Source organism: Salvelinus alpinus, chromosome 37, assembly GCF_045679555.1.
Source record: "Salvelinus alpinus chromosome 37, SLU_Salpinus.1, whole genome shotgun sequence".
In the NCBI taxonomy this organism is placed as follows: Eukaryota; Metazoa; Chordata; class Actinopteri; order Salmoniformes; family Salmonidae; genus Salvelinus; species Salvelinus alpinus.
In genome coordinates this window covers 10,749,130-10,765,634 of record NC_092122.1, presented here as the reverse complement: position 1 = coordinate 10,765,634, position 16,505 = coordinate 10,749,130, and the positions used below count along the sequence as shown (strand labels likewise).

General features: G+C 42.2%; 1 protein-coding gene across 7 annotated transcripts; it reads right to left on the bottom strand.

Annotated features, from left to right (window-relative positions):
* Nucleotides 1–1,168: 1,168 nt before the first annotated feature.
* On the bottom strand, nucleotides 1,169–13,634 carry LOC139565692 (transcription factor GATA-3-like). Of its 7 annotated transcripts, none has more exons than XM_071386189.1 (6): nucleotides 12,682–13,634; nucleotides 12,039–12,080; nucleotides 10,672–11,205; nucleotides 7,738–7,883; nucleotides 5,626–5,751; nucleotides 1,169–2,791 (listed from the first exon to the last, which is right to left on the bottom strand). In XM_071386189.1, exons 1-6 carry the CDS (start codon nucleotides 12,917–12,919, stop codon nucleotides 2,510–2,512), a joined length of 1,368 nt encoding a protein of 455 aa, XP_071242290.1. In that variant the 5' UTR covers nucleotides 12,920–13,634; the 3' UTR covers nucleotides 1,169–2,509. The 7 variants fall into 7 exon arrangements, with proteins under 7 accessions (XP_071242290.1, XP_071242293.1, XP_071242292.1 ...); XM_071386192.1 differs by lacking the exon at nucleotides 7,738–7,883 and adding an exon at nucleotides 7,638–7,678; XM_071386191.1 differs by having other exon boundaries at nucleotides 10,729–11,205.
* Between the last annotated feature and the right edge of the window lie 2,871 nt (nucleotides 13,635–16,505).

Below are 16,505 nucleotides of genomic sequence, written 5' to 3'. Positions count from 1 at the left end.
CGGTCCCTCTGGCAGACTACAGTGTGGTTGAAGTCAATACAGTAGCAGTAGCATCCACTAATAACACTGTTGAGATGATGGCTACTTGTTACCATGGTTCCTGCACTCTCAATTCCTTGTTTCTCAATCAATGTAGTCTTCTTTTTACCCCCGAGGCACTGTAGGTATAACTCTATGTATATCAATATGCGTACATGAATATGCTTTACACTTGATGGGGAAGGAGAGGGATGTTGAGGAACTTCAGCCACAATGCGGTCAATTTTGCGTTCGAAACCGACGCCGAGTTCCTCTTCAATATTCCAATTCAAAACTCAAACAGTCATCGTTTTCAAAAGAAAGGGAGAAAATGATTTATTGCTCTTCAGCACCTTCAAGTATGCGGTGGACTAGCTGAATTGCTTGTGACAAAATAAAATCTTACTGATGTTGCTGTGTAGGCTACACATGGATATGGTGTGTTGATGATAAAACGTACTGAAATAGTTGTTCCAACCAAATATATTGTTTTACTCTGTGTGATTGATGTGTTTTCTATTGCTGTATCATGGCTGTGTCTGGTATTCGCCAGCTTTTTAAGATTGTGACAATATTGACATTATTTAGTAGACTTCCATAAAAGCACATGGATGCTAAGAAACGACAAATGTGCAATGTAAGAATTTGAGAATTCTTATTTTACATGAGGAACTGAATTCCTCAGATTGATTTAAATGAATTCCTTAATTTGTCTGAGACAACTAATCACCCTCACCAATCAGCTCCATACTGTAGAACTATGGAATACTGAAGGCACCTTCTAACTTCACATGCTCTCTCCAGAAACATGACTAATTCCTAATAACGAGCTGATTCCCACAGGAAAATTTCTGCCAAGCTTTCAGTTCCATTATGACCAGATTTAAAGTGCAGGTCAGTTGTGATTGTGAGAGTGACTGTGAGAGTTAGCCTGCCTGTCTAGACATAAAACAGCATGTGAGCCCTCCTACAGTCACAGTGCCACTGTTTATTTCTGCACTTCCTGTTTGTCCTTCACCACAAGAGTTGTAAGTTGCTGCTGTGAATGCTGGGTAAAAATGGCCAGACAGGTCTGGGTGGGGTGACGACGTGTCAAACATCACACGACGACACCGCACCAGAGAACAAAATAAGTATCGCAACCACAGGCTAACATTTCAACAGAGATTAAACTAGTTTATTCTTTTCAAAGAAAATAATAATAATTACCAAACAAAAAATCAGTCATTTTTTACACTAGTGATTATTATTAAATTTTTACAACCATTCAGTCTGCATAACATAAAGAAATAATTCTACATCTTTGTTTCTTTCGTATTTTTGGTACTCTGAATTATACATACAAATAACAAATACAGGAACTTTTTTCACAATGCATATAATCTGTGGGCCGGAAGAAAGTCTTTCAGGTTATCCAATGTGGCAGTGTGTGTTTGTGTGTGTATGTGAAAGTATGATGTGTGTTTGTGTGTGTATGTGAAAGTATGATGTGTGTTTGTGTGTGTATGTGAAAGTATGATGTGTGAATATGTGTGTATGTGCTAGCATGTGAACACAAACCAACAGCCCGAGACCTATAGCACATCCAAAAAAGAGACGCCTGCAGTCAGAACAATAGACTCTCTAGAAGCTTAATGCATCAAACATGTTTTCCAGCAGGTGAAAGTGAAGGCCTGTCCCTTTATCTGTTCTTTCCTCTCCTCCCTCTCATCCCTCTCTCCAGGAAGCAGAGGCATCCTCTCTTCCTCTACTCTCCAGCCGCAGTGTCTCTTCTTGCCTTGACTCGTACCCTTCTGTCGTTAGCTGCCCAGGGGCATTTTACTCAATTAAAAAGTCTTCATTAAATGTACTGTATTTCATACAATTTGTACAAATATATTTAAAGTTAATCTCCTCTCTTCTTCTCACGGCTCAGGGGTGGTGGGGGGGGGGGGGGGGGGGGGGGGGGGGGGGGTCCTGTCATACAGGTGTGTGAAGTAGGGTGGGGAGGGGAGGGGGGCATCATAAAAGTTGTAGCTTTTGTAATGATTGTTAATAATCTTTGCTTTTCCCATGAAACATGTTTGAACACAAATGGGATTCCGGAATTGGGGGTTATCAGCTGGGAGGACAGTCAGTGAGTGGGTGAAGCTTCAGGATCTTTTCTCCCAGGTCGGAGAACAACAACGGTCTTCCGAGGAGTCGGAAAACCACAGTCAGTGAAGTCAGTCTGCCAGGCTTTGAGGATCGCAGTAGATACACTTGATAAAGATTAAAAAAGAGACAACTGAACAAAAGCAAGGACCCATAGAGCCTGTCTCCCTCACAATGAGGTCAGATCATAGGCGGCTTGGTGATGGAGCAGAGCGGTTGGTTATGGGTAGCAGAGAGCAGTTTGGTTGTCTTTCAGCTTGGGATTCAGGTAAGCGAAAAGAACTGGGAGTAAGAGGATGGGGGGGGGTTGGTTGTTGATTGAGGGGTTCTGGGAGGTGGGTGGTACCGTTGGGGTCTTCTAGCCCATGGCAGAGACCATACTGGAGTGGGGGTGAGGGGCGAAGGAGGAGGGGTGCATGGGCGTGGGGGTGGACAGCATGTGGCCGGAGTGTGAGAAGGGGGGGAAGGAGGACATGTGGCGGGACAGAGCGGCGGGGCTGAACGAGTTGCTCTTCTCCATCAGGCTCTTGGAGAAGTCGTCCATGCTGTCGTGGGACTTTTTGCTCTTCTTCGACTTGCTGGACATCTTCCTGTTCCTGGTCTGAATGCCCTCCTTCTTCATGGTGAGAGGTCGGTTGATCTGGGGGCGGACATGTGGGGTTAATGCACCAGGGTTAAAACAAGCAAGTTATTCAATATTCATATTTCATAGGTAAGTGACGTCAAGGAGTTACTTAAGTTGAAGGAGCAGAAATAGCAATATGAGTCAGTGTAGAACTGAGCCAAGATATCAAAGAGCAGCGTTCATGCTTTTTGATGGACTTTGATGAAGCGAAAAAACACTGACAAACAAAGAAACTAAATCAAATCCAAGCCTTGAGCTCTGTTTATCAGTCGTATCTTGTAAAGCGCATTCGAATTGTGTCAATGCATTTGGACAAACAAACAAAAAACAAAACAAAACAAGAAAATTGGAGAGGGGCGACACAAATAGGTTTCGAGCTCAGGATTTGGGGGACACTGAGATATGTAATGGAGTCCCATTATAGAATAAATGTGTCTGTCTCACTGTTAGCGGTAGGGGGTGGGGGGGAGTAGTGTGTGTGTGTGTGTGTGTGTGTGTGTGTGTGTGTGTGTGTGTGTGTGTGTGTGTGTGTGTGTGTGTGTGTGTGTGTGTGTGTGTGTGTGTGTGTGTGTGTGTGTGTGTGTGTGTGTGTGTGTGTGTGTGTGTGTCAGGGTGAGTCCGCGTTTGGCTGGATTTAAACGCTGATTCCCTTAAGCTGGGCTGGATCTTAGACTACTGCCATGCCAGGGAGAGGGAGACAGAGGGAAAGACAGAGAGAGAGTTGGAAAGATGGAATGAGAGAGAGTGGGAAAGTGAGACAGAGCGAGAAAGAGAGCCTGGCAACCACCGTCCTAACCAGCCGACATGGCCATGACGAATACCAGCGCCGGCCAAGTCCGTCTCTCTACCCTCAACCCTCCATCTGCATGGGCATCTGCCGGCCAAAATGGCCCGAGCTGCCATATTCCTGCACAGGTTTTAGCTGGGAATGAGAGCCGGATGATGGAATTCCAGCTCAGGACAGGATTACGAAGGAGAGGTGGATGAGGCCGGCTGACTGCCTGATCGGTAGGACCGCTTCCCTGAGAAATGGGAACAGGGATTTCACCGCCTCACTTCTGACACTTTCTCTGAGACGTTACTGGCATTTTTCGCTGACTATATTTTAGCACAGAGTGGCCCAGATGATAAGCAAAGGGCAAAGAGCTACGGCCCCTGAGCGATGTGGTTTCACTGTCTCTACACGACGTAGGGTAAAAGAGAAGGGCTTCTCTGTGTTTCTAGCTGCTAGCTAGACGTTGAAATGCAGTTCGCCCAACTAAAGCTGACCGGGCAGGCTGTGCTCTTTGATACTCACATGTATGCCATGCATCTCACATAGGAAGCCTGGGCCTCCGCCCCATTGCATCAAACAAAACACAACAGAGCTTTACTCAGTGACCACCACAGAGCATTCAATACCTAACCTCATATCCTCTCCCCACACCTATAGTAACCTGAAAACAACCACAAACCTTATGCAATGGTCTTGGGTTGACCGCACTGCAAACACCCTGACTCACACATCAGTGAATGTTGAGGAACATTGTTTCACATTGTCAAGGAGAAAAAAAAACTGATTTGGGTGTCAACACTGTCTGTCACATCTTTGTGGCAACTGTTTTTTCACAAGCATCCAATAAATATGTCCATACACGTTTACTGTAGCCTACAGCGTTATCAAACTTGAAAGGCTATCAAGGTCTCTGAGGTTAGCGTTAGGTTGCTGTCACGTGCAGCCACTGTGGCCACATTGCAGGTTAGGAGTCATTGTGCACGAGGGGAGAGAGGCTTCATATAATGTTCCATGTAAAATGTGGAATTTGTTTCAAATTGAGCAGGCCCCAACAGAATTCTGAATTCACCAAAACAAACTAATTTTGCAATTAAGCTGAGGTCGGGTCAGTTCAAAATATATAATATGTAACTGGAAAATATTATTTTTCTCCCTGATAACCTGAGAAAAAAAGAGTTTTCTTCAGTCTTAAAGAATCTGCCAAAACCAACATAGGGAAACTATTTCACAGGGAGCACTTGCGTGACAAGGGAGGAAGTGTAGTGGGATAGGCTATAGACGTCCCCCTTCGTGCGAGGATAAGGGATACCTTATCAGACAAACTCTGGGGCAAGCTCTCTCAGATGAAGGTTGATTAGGCTATAAGTCAAATATTATAACAATAATATGTTTCGCTAGTTGAATTAGGCAGCAGCTCTCATTCTTGGTACAGTGTGTATGAGAGGGATAGAGAGAGAGAGAGAGAGAGAGAGAGAGAGAGAGAGAGAGAGAGAGAGAGAGAGAGAGAGAGAGAGAGAGAGAGAGAGAGAGAGAGAGAGAAATAACTGGTCCTGGGGGTCCTCAGATTGAGGAAGTGAAATGATGTGGTGAGACAGTAAACAGCACGCCCCAAAACGAATCAGGCGGATTGGTGGTCAGAGGGGGACTCCAAGTCCCTGGCGCGGATGTAACCAAAAGCCCTGAAATAAGATAGGTCTGAAAATTAATCGAATTTTAATTAAGCTCTTATTTAATATTCAAAAACCAAGCTGTACGCACGGGGCTTAATTCGTCTCTCTCATATATTTTGATTCGTACATGTGACTTGCTGCGAATAAATCACATGAATTATATGTATTATCGCTTGTGCCCCCACAATTCTCAATAGGGACGACTGCGATAAATATCTCAAGAACTATCGAAAAAAAAAATCGCAAATAAGCTTTGAATGTACAGAAAAAAAAGAAGGGAGGAGAGAATAAATGAAAAGAAATAAACAAATGCGAGGAAGAAAAGAAAGAATATGAAAGACGACACATGCTTAGATAAATTAGTAGATATCTTACTATAAGGTAAAGGCTGTTGTTTTGCTTACATTGTGCAGTTTGTAGTATAGACCGCAAGCGTTACACACGGGGTCCCCGTTGGCGTTTCTTCGCCACAGTGTTGTCGTGCTCGTTTGACAGTTTGCACATGATGTTCCTGCGCGTCTTGCTGCAGACTGGCGAAAAGGAGATACAAAAAACATGCATATCAGTCATAAGGCCTTTTCCTAGGCTATCAAACCAAATGTTGCATTTATAATACATTACTAACATATAGCTTTCTGCAAAGCTCTGTCTATCCAACTTTTGGCAAATAGTTTTAAAATAAAGACAAAATCCCAAAACAGCGCTGCTTTGACTCGAGGCTAAAAATAGCATCATGCGCACATGCTCTCTCAAGAGTAAATATTTACAGACGACATAAAAGCAGTGGCATGAAATGGGACCTATTAAATCTGATTACATTCCCCCGTTAAAGCGACTAAGTGCTTAAGTAACAGTAAGATAGTGTATGCTCCTCGTGTTTAAATATGGAACTCAACATGTTATACAAATAAACTACAATTAGTTATACGGTGAGAGCATGATGGCGGACAGAATGATGTATTTTTAAAACAAATCTCCAGCCTCCCATGGGAGGGAAATTATATGTTAAATCATCAATGAGTGCATTGCAAGATCAAACAATCATTATTCTGTTGTTTTTACATAGCTAATCATGTTGAGCTGTCAAGGGGGTTTCACAATATAACATGGCTAATGAATAAAATGGACAAAATGATATGCTTGTGGATGAAGATGGTAAGCTTGAATATCGCCATATAAGCTTGAATATCGCCATACCGTCCACATTGACATACCATATAGGCATATTAGCCAATAACAGAAAATAGTTTTTTTTAACTGGGAAGAGCTAATGCGCTGATTTACATTCAAGATACGTTTCGACTTGCATGGGGAGAGGACTCTACATTCCCATGGATTGAAATGCCTGCCTCAGACGCCAGTTAGCTGACCGGCCTGACATTGATGTTATAATCTATAAAACCAATCGATAGACGAGATGACCGAATAGGACACAGTACCCGTTAACACCGAATGGGCTAAACAAAAGGCACTACACTATCTTTCGGGAGTTTCCAATGATCTACATCTGGTGGCCTAATAACCCATGTTCATGCGTGACTTAAATAGTGTAATTGCTTTGCACACCAATCTTGAGTTCCATTAACGCGAAAATAAAGTTACTGTGTACTGGAAAATGGAGCTCACTGTATCCATCTCCTGCCAGACTTCTTCTTCAGACTTCCAGCTCTCTTTTCCTTTTCTTACTATTTTCACTCAGTATTTGAACATTCTGCAGAGATTCCCTGAGTTCTGAGAAGAACAATCTAGAGTCGTGACTCCTGCGTGCCCTGGGCCGCTCCTTGCGCTGATTCGGTCCCCGGTCCCCTTCATGTTTAGACTGCGGAAGCGGGCTATGTTGTTAAAAGCGACTTATCTGCGCTGCTCAGATATCCGGCAGCTTTTTCCTGGGAAGTCGGGTTTTCACATTAGAGAGAGAGGGGGTGATATAGGCTAGAGCAGAAGCTGGCTGGCTGCTAAAAGAGCAGTCCACGCGAGGCGTCCCCTGCCTAGAAAGTTTCCCCCTTTATCTAACCATGCAGGGAGGTAGGGGAACTGCTCTATAGTACTCAGCTTTCTGGTGTTAAAAAGTTTAGGGGGTTCCTCTCCAAATACTGCAGGGTGCATGGTAGCCTACATCTCTCATCTAAACCATATAAACGTCCAATTCTAAGTATGCCATTTACAGTATGTCAACTGCAGATATTATTCCTATGCGGGCAGTGAGGAATTGGATGGAATATTTTTCGATTTGCCTCAATGCAGAATAAGAGGAATATATTTTCTCCTATTTTTTTTCCTCTAAGAAATATCAAACAGTAGGGCAATTGAAGCGGAAAAATAATAATTGATGAAGCAAATCATTTAAAAAATGCATAACAATAGTAATAATAAATCTGCAGTTTGCTATTACTGTATATCTAAAAGAATTCGAGACCTGCACTTGGCGAGTCAATTTCCTGCAGCTAACACTTCTTCCTGGGTAGAGAAAGAGAGAAAGACGGAAGTGTCATCAATACAAAGTGGCAGGGACATACCAGTCGTCGCTTGGGTTTGATGAGGGGCCGATTCTGCCCGTTCATCTTGTGATAGAGTCCGCAGGCGTTACACAAATAGTGACCAGTGCCATCCCGCCTCCAGAGCGGGGTCGACGTAGCTCCACAGTTAACGCACTCTCTACCTTCTGAAAGCAGAAACGATACACAACATGGAGAGAGCGCCGAGATCAGTTCGCCCCTTTTAAACTAAACATAGCATCTCACATCTGAAACACTTGGTCCCTCAGGTCAAGAGGGAGAAAGGTTGTTATAAACATCGTAGAAAATGTCATCACACAAAATAATTCATTATAATAGTAGCATAACATTCATATTACACAGTAATAATAATACAAATAATACAAATTATACTACTAGGCATACTACTAATAATACTACTACTACTGCTACTACTACTAATAATAATAATAATAACACAACTGCTACTACTACTACTACTACTGCTACTACTAATACTTCTACTACTACTAATAATAATAATAATAATAACTGCTACTACTACTAATAATAATAATAATACAACTGCTACTACTACTACTTCTACTAATAATAATAATAATAACTGCTATTACTACTACTAATAATAATAATAATAATACAACTGCTACTAATAATAATACTACTACTACAACTGCTACTACTACTACTACTACTATTAATAATAACAATAATAATAATAATACTATAACAATGCATTGAATATTCAAAGTGCAAAAAAGCCCAGCCTCTATTAGGCTACAACTGATACCAACATTTGACCCTGGAGTTAGTAAGCCTCTTCCAATTCATAGTGTTCCGAAAGTTACCTCATACAATGACATCATACAAACATCTGACTATCATTGAATAAAGTCTGTTATGGTCGATTACTGTCACAATGAGGTCACACATCATTTCATCAAATGCATAATATATTCATTCAAACTGATAGGCTATCTTTAGAAAAGGGCGTGCATAATCTATGGCTCAGTCATGTTTTTGTGATTAGAATGTGCCCTCTTCTTTCTCCCACACACACAACCCCTCATTTCACAGTGGTGTAAAGTAATAATAATAATAATATGTTATTGTAAAATAGGCGAATTCATTCATATTTAGGTCTGTTTATTTGAATGGAATGACCACTGTCTTTCCAAACCAGCATTTGGGTTTGACTGGCACTTCTCTAGTGACACCGACAGGTGAGAGGCGCGTTAACTGTTTCATTAAGGGGGTCTCCTGATCCCCAGGCCTATGCGGCCTCACCACTGAAACTGAAACAACCGAGCGTCGCGGCAGGATTATTTGAAAGCATAGACGCGTATAGAGAGGAGGCCTTGCACCGTGAGGTGCCTTTACTGCCTCTACCCACCCGCACTTCCCCTTATGACTGCAAAAACCGCTCCACTTCTTCAGAGACTGATACGCGTCACTTCTGGTTCTGCCTTGTTAGATGTGATAGACATTCCAGAGACCTCAGCAGACACGGAGGATGTTGTAAATCAATAGTGGTTTTATAGAGGAGACTGGCTAACACAGCTAAACAAATGTATCCACTCCACAATAGGGCTCTAAGAAATAGGCTACTACCGGATTTTGTATTGCGCAAGGCGTGTTCCGGGGTTTATGTTTAGAAGACCACAGAGTCGACCTTTCTCAATGACTTCTTTTCAACTGCAGGTTTGCAATGTAGACACATTCCATTATATGACCTCATTAATAGATAACCTATTTAAGATTCATTTTAGAGGATGTATCTTTACGCACATTACAGCACACACATACTTTATCCTCAAATTAAAATGATTTATTTTTTTGTAGTAATAAGTTAATATTATTCAGCATTGAATAAGCCTGATGATATGCATCGTCTAATCCACTGTTTTCTATATTTCTCCTAATGCTATGTGGCACTGATATTAATCTCATTACAGTTAACTGGTTTCGAGCGGTGCCTGAATAACCTTTTTTTTTTTAATTACCCCCACTTGTTGGATAACATTCCGCCTCGCCAGTCGTGCCCCTCTGCCACCGAGAGTGCTCATTCGTGATTACCCCCTCTCAATGCAGCCCCGCATCCGGACTCTATCAAAATTATTACTGGCTCTGCGTAAACAATGCAACTGTCGCGTGCACCAGTCTGACAGTAATGGGATTATCTAAACGGGAGCGAGACAACCATGCAGGCACGGAGGCCGCGGTCACAGATTTAGCCTCTCTCTCGTTCTCTCTGTGAAACATAGAACAACTGAAAACGGATATGGTTTAGGTCTATACACAGCTTAAAACTATTCTGAACTCATCTGATTTAAGGGCACTAAAGCTGTTTAATCATTCACTGGACTAAATTCCTTTGCTTTGGAAAGTGGAAAATCGTTCAATCTTGTGTGGGCAAATGCGCTTTGAATTCGTTTTCTATTCTGAGCAATGTGTTTTAACAAATCATGGTGCTGATTGAATGCGATTAAACATGTTTGTGTAGCCTAATAACATATAGAAACGTTATAACGTCCCCAATTAAAATTGTTACTCAGTCAAATTGATGTAGAGATAGAAACACCGATTATCCATGCAATATTTGTTTATTATTATTTAGAATGTATTATTATTGTTATTATTATTGTTGTTGTTATTGCTATTATTATTCATTTGTATTATTATTACCGCCACGTGCTTTCCTTGGCCCTGCTATTGTATTTTCCCTCAAACGAATCTTGTGCATGAGTCCATTTGAGACACATTTGACTTTCTATGGGCCCGTAAGGCCTGGAGATAGGCCTTGGCTGTCACTCAAAGCTACAGTTTTTTTTGTGTGTGGAGAACGAAAATAGGTCCTGATTCTGAAACGGGCACATTGGGATTACACCTGGATGTCATCAATGTCATCAATTCTAAGGTGAAATCAAATGGTAATATAATAAAATGCACGCCTACCTGAACATGACCTTGTTTTTGGTCTTGTTTTGGAACCATAACTAGAAGATGACCCACCTATCAGGCTACTTGGCGGGAAGAGGCCTGGGCCGTATTCGGGGACATAGGATGGGTATGTGGCGATGGGGTGATGATGGTGGGCGGATGATTGCGCTCCAATTGATGCCATGCTCCGGCTGTGAGACTCCAGTTTCATGCTCTCGGCCAGGGACACCTGGTACTTTATGCACTCTTTCTCCTCCTGTTGGCGACTGTTGCTGCTTGAGCCCGGAGTGGAGATGCCTGGGTCCGGGGACACGTCTTTCGGAGGAGTGGGGGGAAAGGTGAAGAGGTGCGGGCTGGAGTGGCCCCCGGACAGGGAGGAGGAGGACGCCGAAGGGTAGACAGAGAGACCTGCCGGGGAACCGTGGTGCAGTGAGCTCTTCTGGAAAGGACTCAGGTTCCACGGGGAAGTGCTGTGGTGCTGCATCGCTTTGCTTCCGTCCAGCCACGGCAGAGAGCCGTGCAGCAGAGAGGGGCGACACACCTGACTACCTGTAATAGAAAATAGGATGATACACCCTGTCAGTATTTTTCTCGGTGAAGAAAATTACAATAGGCCTACATTCAATTAGCCTACTCTCACGATTTGATCACTTTCCCTTATGATAATTGTGTTGACTTTAAACAACAATATCTCACATGTATGCTGGTTTAAGTTTGACATCGCCATGTAGGTCTAGGCCTGCTATGAAAATTACACAAATAATATCACTTCGTTACAAATTAAAGGTGCACCTCAGTCACTGTCAATTAAAAAAGTTTGGCCACACTTTCTATTGAAACAAAACGTTATAAATATGACAAGGTCTTGTTCGTTTGATATTTATATGAGTGAATTCAGATGTGCTTTTACCAGTGGAGAAACTGCAACTACAATGACTTAGACTTTTGATTATATAATTAAGAAAGCCTATAAATCGATTATGGAACACGTTTTTTTTTTAAACATACGCCATTTTAGTAAAACATCACCCACGATTTCTCTTCGGGGACACAAGATAAAAGTGCACACCAGGCCTACACAACTGACAACACATGCTCTGACCCAAATTGTCCCTCTTGACTCCAGCCTGCTTAATTTTTGTTGGTCTAGCCGAAAGCCAGGGCCTGAATGATTGTGTCAGAGCAGCAGTGTGAGTAGCACGCCAGTCTCAGTGCAGAGGGTTGGAACAGTGGTGTTTTAGCATAGGAAGCATCGCTACAGAAACCGGCTCATGATTCACTATTCCGTTCAGGAAGTCATGTCAATAAATTAAACCAATTGCTCTTCCGCAGTTATTTTCTCTCCAAGAATATCTATAATTAAATGATAACTCATAGTTTACCTGCCATAAAATGGACACGGTTGTGTGGTGAAGTATGATAGTCTGAAATGACAAAATATATCTCATGGGGCCTTCCAAATTCTCTCTGTCCGTAGGTCTACACATTCATTCGTTTGGTAATATATTTGAATTTAACCATGATACAAACATACATGTCATATTTGACAATAGTAACATGCTGTGCATTTGTAATTCGCGTTAATTTATTTGATTTAAACGTGTCCTTGATTTCAAATTGGTCGACTGATAGGGACCACCTTCCCTTCTTACATCTGATTTCACTGTGCTAAAATCGCACTGAACATAGAATTAGAACAATGAAACAGAGTGGTCTTACTCACTGTTAAAACAAATACCTATACTCACAACTGGAAACATATGAAACCAAAGGTAAACCACCAGAGAGGTAAGTCACACATAACAGAGGACTGCATGGTTTCATATGGCTCTCGCATTTTTAAATGATCCGGATCCGCTGAGGCTAAAACCCATTAGACAAATACTTCGGTTCAGACATTTTAAAATGGACACCATCTAAAGACGAATTGTTCTTATGTTAGCTCTATCTGAGTTAAATATGACCATGCCAAATTTAAACAATTCAATAGTAGCCTAAAACGACGCGTAATGAAGCAGTACTTACTATGTGGAGGAGGTGGGTACCTCTGGACGGCTCTGACTGAGTTCCCATAGTATGGAGATACGTGGTTGCCCTGTGAGTCGATATTAAACAGTACATCCACATCGTCGGCAAGGGGATACTGCGAGGGGTCCATGTACGAGTGGCCGAGGCCCGGGTGATGCGAGCCGGGATGCTGTTCGTTTAGCACCGATGGGTGGTGATGGCTCATCCATCTGGGTTGGTCCGCGGATACTTCCATAGCTTTTTAGCAAACGTTCATATACACCGGAGTGAACCGATTCAAGTCAAGTAAGAAAAAATCTGTCCGAATTCCTGCTTTGTTTAATCCACAGTTCTTCGTTACCTTCGTTCACCTGGAAATGAAAAGTAAAAATGTATTTAAAAAATAAGTTGTTCCCCCTATGTAGATGTTATTTTCAGTCTATTCAAATGCGATTATTTGGCAGGGATTCACATTAACGTGAATATGCCGGTATAATAAATAAAACAAAATTGTTCAAAACATACATCAAAAAATAATGTTTCACTTGAATGTTGTCATGAATAAGTCCAAGGTCGTATCCAGTCCCACTCAAAAGTTCCTAAACTTTTCCCTGACAAAGTTTCTATATTATTAAGCCGATTCAACAAGTTGTAGAGGTATATGTTTAGACGCAGCCTTGTTTGCAGTAGGTGGCTTAGTGCAAACTGACTAGCACCGAACTCACAGATCAAATCTCTGTTTGTGCGCAGCGGCAACCCTCTCCACTTACTTCGCTTCCCTCTCTCTCTCTCTCTCTCTCTCTCTCTCTCTCGCTCTCTCTCTCTCTAGCTCTCACTCACTCTCTATAGCTCTTTCTGAACTCTCTCCGTCCCAGTGTTTGTATGTCTCTCTCTCTCTCTCTCTCGCTCTTTCTCTGTTTTTTTTTTTTTACAGTGAAGGCATTCTTTCAGGATGGCGCCAGGCAGCTCAATGCTTGCAGACAGCTGTGGCGCGACGCAACTTAAGGAGGGTCTGTCAGTGTCATCAGTGGGGGAGGGGCCTGCCCTGCTAGCCCTAATTGAATATAGTGGGCCAGGAGAGATGACCAAGAACTGCTGAAAGGATTTTTCTTTCACAGACCCTGCAAGAGTCTCACCAATAGTAAATACATTTATTTTCATGTACAGATTATATATTTTTTTAAAGCAAATACCGGTACACAAACGCCTTCATGCCCATTATACACAATATATTGTTCATTATAACTCAATTATAACCCATAATAAAGTTCTTTTTTATAACAAAATATGGATATATAGACTATACTAAATATGTAAATATGAACATCTTAAATGCACATCTCATGAAGACTTCATGAAAAACAACACATCAGTTGAATTACATTCTATTATTTTCTATTCTAAAGTAGACTGCTTTTTAATGCAGTATCTGTATCAATGAATCCTGCTGGCCACAATAATATTTCCGGGCTTGTCATGAACAAAATATATAAATAGAAAGAGACGTGAAGCCTGTTGCTCAATAACGAGGGACCAGTGGCAGCCTGGCAGGTTGTTGGACGCCCATTTTCTTAAAATTGTGACAGTGCGTCCTCTCGCGGTGACAGGCGCGTTATTATAATGGCAGGCTACGATTTAACTCCCCAATTTGGACTGATTTCCTCGCTTCACAGAGCAGGGGCGGGCTAGGACGCCAGAGTGGCTGAACTGCAGTCTGAAAACACTCCACTGCATTACTGCCTGACTCCTCAGCTGGCTTAAACAGACTGAGCGAGAGAGAGAGTATTCTCCCAGAGTATTCGACCTCTAGTCTCTCCCCCAACACACAGATAGACAAGCAGCAAATGCCCTGACATGTCATTATTCATTCAAAAAGACTGCATTAAATGTAACTTGATGCAGCTCATTTTTTTTTACAATACCAAGTCATTCATGCGTTCTATAGTGTATGATCTTGAATTGACCAATTAAATATATTCATATTGACACCATAGGCCAGATCATCTAATTATTCCATATGCCAATGTCAGGTATGAATGCTGCAGTGTACTCTCGCCTTGTTCCACTTGATTGCACAGTAATAGGTGGGAGGGGTGGGCTGCCCCGTGGGGAGGTATTTTGTATCTAATTCCCAGTTTGGCTATCCCATACTCTCCGATTGGCAGCATCATTGTAGAATAGGGGGATGTTCTTTCTGGTGCTGCGCAAAGCACTGACACAGGCAGCCTCTACGACGCCACTGGACGTGACGTCACCTCCAGGAAATGAACCCTCTCAGCGAGCAGAGCAGAGCGCGCAGGCTGTTCTGGAGAGGAAATGCGCGCGCCCTTTTCCAGTGAGTAAAATTCAAATTATTTAATGGCACAATTCTATAACCAGGTATGCTGGGCGTTCACTGCGAATTAAAATCATTAAGACATCGTATGGTGAGTTGTATGCATACAAACATTACAAGGGGAGAAAAGGCAGATTTTATTAATAGCCTTGCATTCCCATAAAAATTGATACCATATCATTTTCCAAAGTGCACTATCACGAATGCAAACTGACACGAAGGAAATGGATATATGAAATGCATTTTGTCAGGGTCTCCATGGGACCATTTGATATTCAGAGCATGACCACAACAATAACTGCCACATCCATCTTATGCAATGAGGTAGGCCTATTTTACAGAATAGGGTAGCTACATATGTGATATTCGTAGATGGCCTTTTAGTCTTTTGAAGGTTGTGCATTTTACCAAGGCCGTTCTCAGTCGGGTGTACGGGGTTAATGTGTGAGAAACAGAAATATTGCTGATTTGGCAAAGCACCAAATCTCCATGATACCCTGAGAGCATGTCTCACTCAAGCGAACCTGAGACTGAACCTGTATGGAAACTGCTGTACCGCCTCAGATCGAACAATCTCACCGCCATTGTCGAGCTGTCAACGGACTCGTGTAATTATCCTCTTGAAAAGTATCGCGCTCCATTATCCACCAAGTAGGCTATGCGTTATAGGTGCTCCGAGGCAACACATGACAGTAAATGTAAAAATCCTGATCATGTTTTTTTGTTTCTTGTCTGGATGACTGGAAGCTTACAGAGTGGGACATGGAACCTCTCCCAAGACGTGATTCGCCAAGCTTCAGTGTCAAGAGGGAAGGAGAGTGGAATAAAAACGGGTCCCCTTTAAAAGTTGTCATTTGTAATCCCCACCACTGTCACAACAGAAGGGGGGCCCTGTGGTGTGTGTGTGTGTGTGTGTGTGTGTGTGTGTGTGTGTGTGTGTGTGTGTGTGTGTGTGTGTGTGTGTGTGTGTGTGTGTGTGTGTGTGTGTGTGTGTGTGTGTACGTGTGCGTGTGTGTATGTGTGCGCGTGCGTGATAAAATAACCAAAACAAACCAAATAAAAAGCAGATGTCTAGTCTACTACACTGCGTCTGATTCATAAATGTTGCCTGGTGGCGGGCACAGAAGAAGATTGGGGAGATCATTTGTGAGTGATTATGTCAGGGAACACTGATTAAAATCAGAAGATTTCACCGAGGGTGAGAATTTAAGACACCACCGGATTATTTCATTGTCAGAGTGATGATAGCATCTCTTTGTTTACAGTGTCCACATTTTGCCTCCCATAGGCTAACTACAAATATATTTACTAATAATAATAATAATATGCATATTGATAATACCATATAAGCTATTCAAATAATTACTATAAATTGTATCTATTACTTTCTAAATATTTTTTGAGGTTGATCATATGTGTGTCCAACCAATGAAGCATCATCATTAAAACAGGGAGCACATTCTAAAGCAAGCTTCCCTGACGCTCTTGCGCTGTAACCCAGTTTTGG